Source organism: Adiantum capillus-veneris, chromosome 13, assembly GCF_014529385.1.
Source record: "Adiantum capillus-veneris isolate H3 chromosome 13, ASM1452938v2, whole genome shotgun sequence".
Classification (NCBI taxonomy): Eukaryota; Viridiplantae; Streptophyta; class Polypodiopsida; order Polypodiales; family Pteridaceae; genus Adiantum; species Adiantum capillus-veneris.
Window position 1 is genome coordinate 104,195,601 of NC_140943.1, and position 3,375 is coordinate 104,198,975.

General features: G+C 41.8%; 1 protein-coding gene across 1 annotated transcript; it reads left to right on the forward strand.

Annotated features, from left to right (window-relative positions):
- The first annotated feature begins 956 nt into the window (after positions 1 to 956).
- LOC147444562 (uncharacterized) lies at positions 957 to 2,759 on the forward strand. Its single transcript, XM_086527886.1, has 2 exons — positions 957 to 1,066; positions 2,371 to 2,759. The coding sequence occupies exons 1-2, from the start codon at positions 986 to 988 to the stop codon at positions 2,674 to 2,676; spliced, it is 387 nt and encodes a 128-aa protein (XP_086384012.1). The 5' UTR covers positions 957 to 985; the 3' UTR covers positions 2,677 to 2,759.
- Positions 2,760 to 3,375: the final 616 nt, after the last annotated feature.

Here is a 3,375-nt window from a genome sequence, read left to right on the forward strand (position 1 = left end):
CACCTAGGAAAATTTCCCTACCCAAAATCTGACAAATAAGTAAAATAAATATGGGGATCACATTAGGCTATTCACTTGAACCAGACAACCTCAGCAATGCATTATGTATCGATAATTTACAACGGGGATTGTGGGTTGCTTATATAGTCACCTAGGCAGATTGCCGTACCCAAAATCTGACAAATAAGTAAAGTAAATATCTAAAACCAAGATAAATCTGGGGATCACATAGCATTGCCGGGCATGGTTCCCATTCAAAATCAATGCGGAAAGACAGAGAGTCAACTCGTCTGTAAAGCAAAAAAAATCCCTTCTTTCTCCTGCAGCTTGCGCATGAGCTCGCTTGATCACCGGAATCTTGAATGAGGGTCTCGACGTTGGATGTGTGTGCGTGATCACTAGAAAAGGAGTTCAAAACTTTGGAAGTGCGGAAACACTAGGTTTTTGATGCTTGGCGGCTCTCTCTCTCTCTCTCTCTCTCTCTTGGAGTCCCGACACATTTCCACCTATTGGCTCCAGCCTCCAGAGTAAAAAAAAAATCCTATTAATTTCTCATCCTCCCCCTCTCTCCCTCCTCCACGTACCAACTCCTCTCTTTTTCCCCTCAAGGGCTTGGCAACATGTGCTAAAATTCCTCTTAATGCGTCCCTAAAATACTTTTGGCACAGTAAGCTTACTTGAGATGTCATAACATTAACAATAGTAACATTTTTATTGTGCTCACCCTAATATATACTTAATATAGTTAGTACCAACGGTTGTTTTAGTGCGAATCCAAAAAGATCCCAAGGCCATTGACAGTGCTATGCTATGTAAAGGGAATTCAAAATTAAAAGGCACGTGGTGTCATAGGGCTAGCATTTTCCAAGGTGATTTAACAGTGCTATGTAAAAGGAAATCACAATTAAAAGGCATGTGGTGCGATGGGCTCGCATTTGTCAGGCGATGGGTTACGGCAGAAGCCGGCTAGGTGGGAGCGAGACAGATGAGGTGGACCTATGTTTTTGCGACAAGTGCAGAGTGTTGTCAACGCATGGTGTTTGGCGATGAGGAGCGAACAAGAGAGGTAACTCGATGTAGTCCTGAGAGCAAGGTTATTTCACTGCTACAGTTTTGTTGCCAAATCATGTGATATGTCGTGTTTTCTTGCCAGAGCTTGTTATGTGTCCTGTTCGATTTGTCTATAGAAAATACATTGTAGTTGGTGTGCAATTGTATGCATTGTTCCATCGTTGTTGGGTTACTGTCAAGAGTGACTGAAGATGGCATGCATGAAGGAAAAAGCCCAATCCAAAGGAGATGAGAAGGGAAGTTGCTCAAAGAAGAGGGAAAGAATCTCTAGATTGAGAGAAACTAGTGTCACCGTTTCAATGGGAGGGACCGACATAGATCTAGAGCTATTGTCGTGCATGAAATCATTTCTTCAGAAAGAGACACTGGCCGGAGTATGCGCAGTGGAAAGGGGAGGGGTTGTCTTTCACCTACACTTTCAAATGGTGGTCCGGTTGTGCACAACCTCATTGATAGCTGCCAACAAAAGAATAAAGCAATACCTAGGATGGGATAGAGTCTCCCGTCGGCAGCTGTGGTCCTTTGTCGGGCATTAAAACAACGCAACATGCATACATTTGAAGGCATGATTGGGTATTGCCTAAAGGACCAGGATCAACCACACTTCCAGATAATCATGCACAATATCGAAGCAAATCATGTCAACAAAGAGGTAGAATTGTACAGTTTGTATGGTGCCGATGAGCTGAAAACAAAGTATGTCAGACGCCAATGAATATCTTCGATAGAGCCTTCATGTTCCAAAAGTTTAAGTTAGGGTGCCCTCTAGGTAACGACTTGCAATCAACGCTACACAAAATACTTAAAAGCGAAAAATACTATCCCTCTTCATCGTGGGTGACACCCTACCAAGGATGTGGAATGGAGTTGGGAAAGACAAAGGCTCTTTGGAGATGTATGGTGTATCCATCAACGACAACTTATGAAGATGTTGTTAGTATTTTCATCACTAGCTAGATGTATGGAACCTCTCATGCATGCGCTGATTGGTTTCATTCACGTTGGCAAGAGGTTGAGAGGTACGTTCACACATGTATGCAAAGAAGAATGTACCTTGCATAAGTATTGATTGGCAACAGTATTGCATGCAGTCCGACCAAGTGTAGTTGCCGATGATGGGGATCAACATAGTGAAGAACGGGGCCCTCAGATAGGCGATGACTACTTACCGCTCATTCATCAAGTTGGGGTCACAACATTTGCATGATTCAATGTATCTGCTTTATGGTTATTGTTATTTTGTGCTAGTTTATTCAATATTGGTACATGCATGGTATCAATTTCATTGTATGTATGTAGTGTGACAATGGAACAGAACCAGCTGCAGCTCACGATGGGAGAGACACAATAGACGAGCTCTTGGACAAGATTGAAGATCCACGACTCAACAACATAAAAGACATGACAACAAAAATTTTGCATGAACTACGCGAGAACCAGCTGAATGATTATGCATCTCTTCGCTCAGAAATAATAATGGCGATATGCAATCTGAAGGACATAGTGCAAAGCTATCAAGTGGACCTTGCTGATGTCCAACTCTGTAGGCTTGAAGAGCACATTTGTGCCTTGCCAATCAAAGCCTTGAGCTTAAAGTGCAATTGAATAAACTAAATGCACAGTTCATAACAAGAATATCAAATGTTCTAAAAAGGAACAGTGTTCAACAAGGCAGCAGCGAATGACTCCTTGTGTAAATTCTATCATGTGTGCTAAGAGACGCAAATTTTGTTCGCAGCTTTTGCTCCATCTCTCGAGTCTTAGATATCCCCGTTGTACATACTCCTGCCATGGATGCATTTACCTTTTTTGTTTACAACGTACAAAAACACTACACTACACCGAGCATATAGAAAGCGTGAATATACACAAACTAGCATAAATGACAATGGTCCATATTTTGCAATATGTGAATGAAATAAATGACAAATTACACACTTAAACAATTTTATTTTATTTTGCAAAACTCACAATTGTGAGTTAATTATATTGATCAACCCAAAAAATTACAAGGTCTTGTCATGTTCGTGTTGAGCCATGACACCATCCAGGGACCACAATTACGTCGGCTATCAGGGCAGCCACTCCTTCCAGCCTGGCCTCTTATTCTTGATACACAAGGTCCATTATCTTGTTCTTCTGATATCTTTTAATTACCGATGGCCAAGATTTTCACCCGTCCTAGGTATGCCATCTGCTGACAACAAGGCACAAGTAGTCCTAGACCAATCCTCCGAGTGCTGCTTACGTCCGAGCGTGCATATTAGCACTTTGCTTTTTTGTATAATTTCTGCGAGCTTGCCA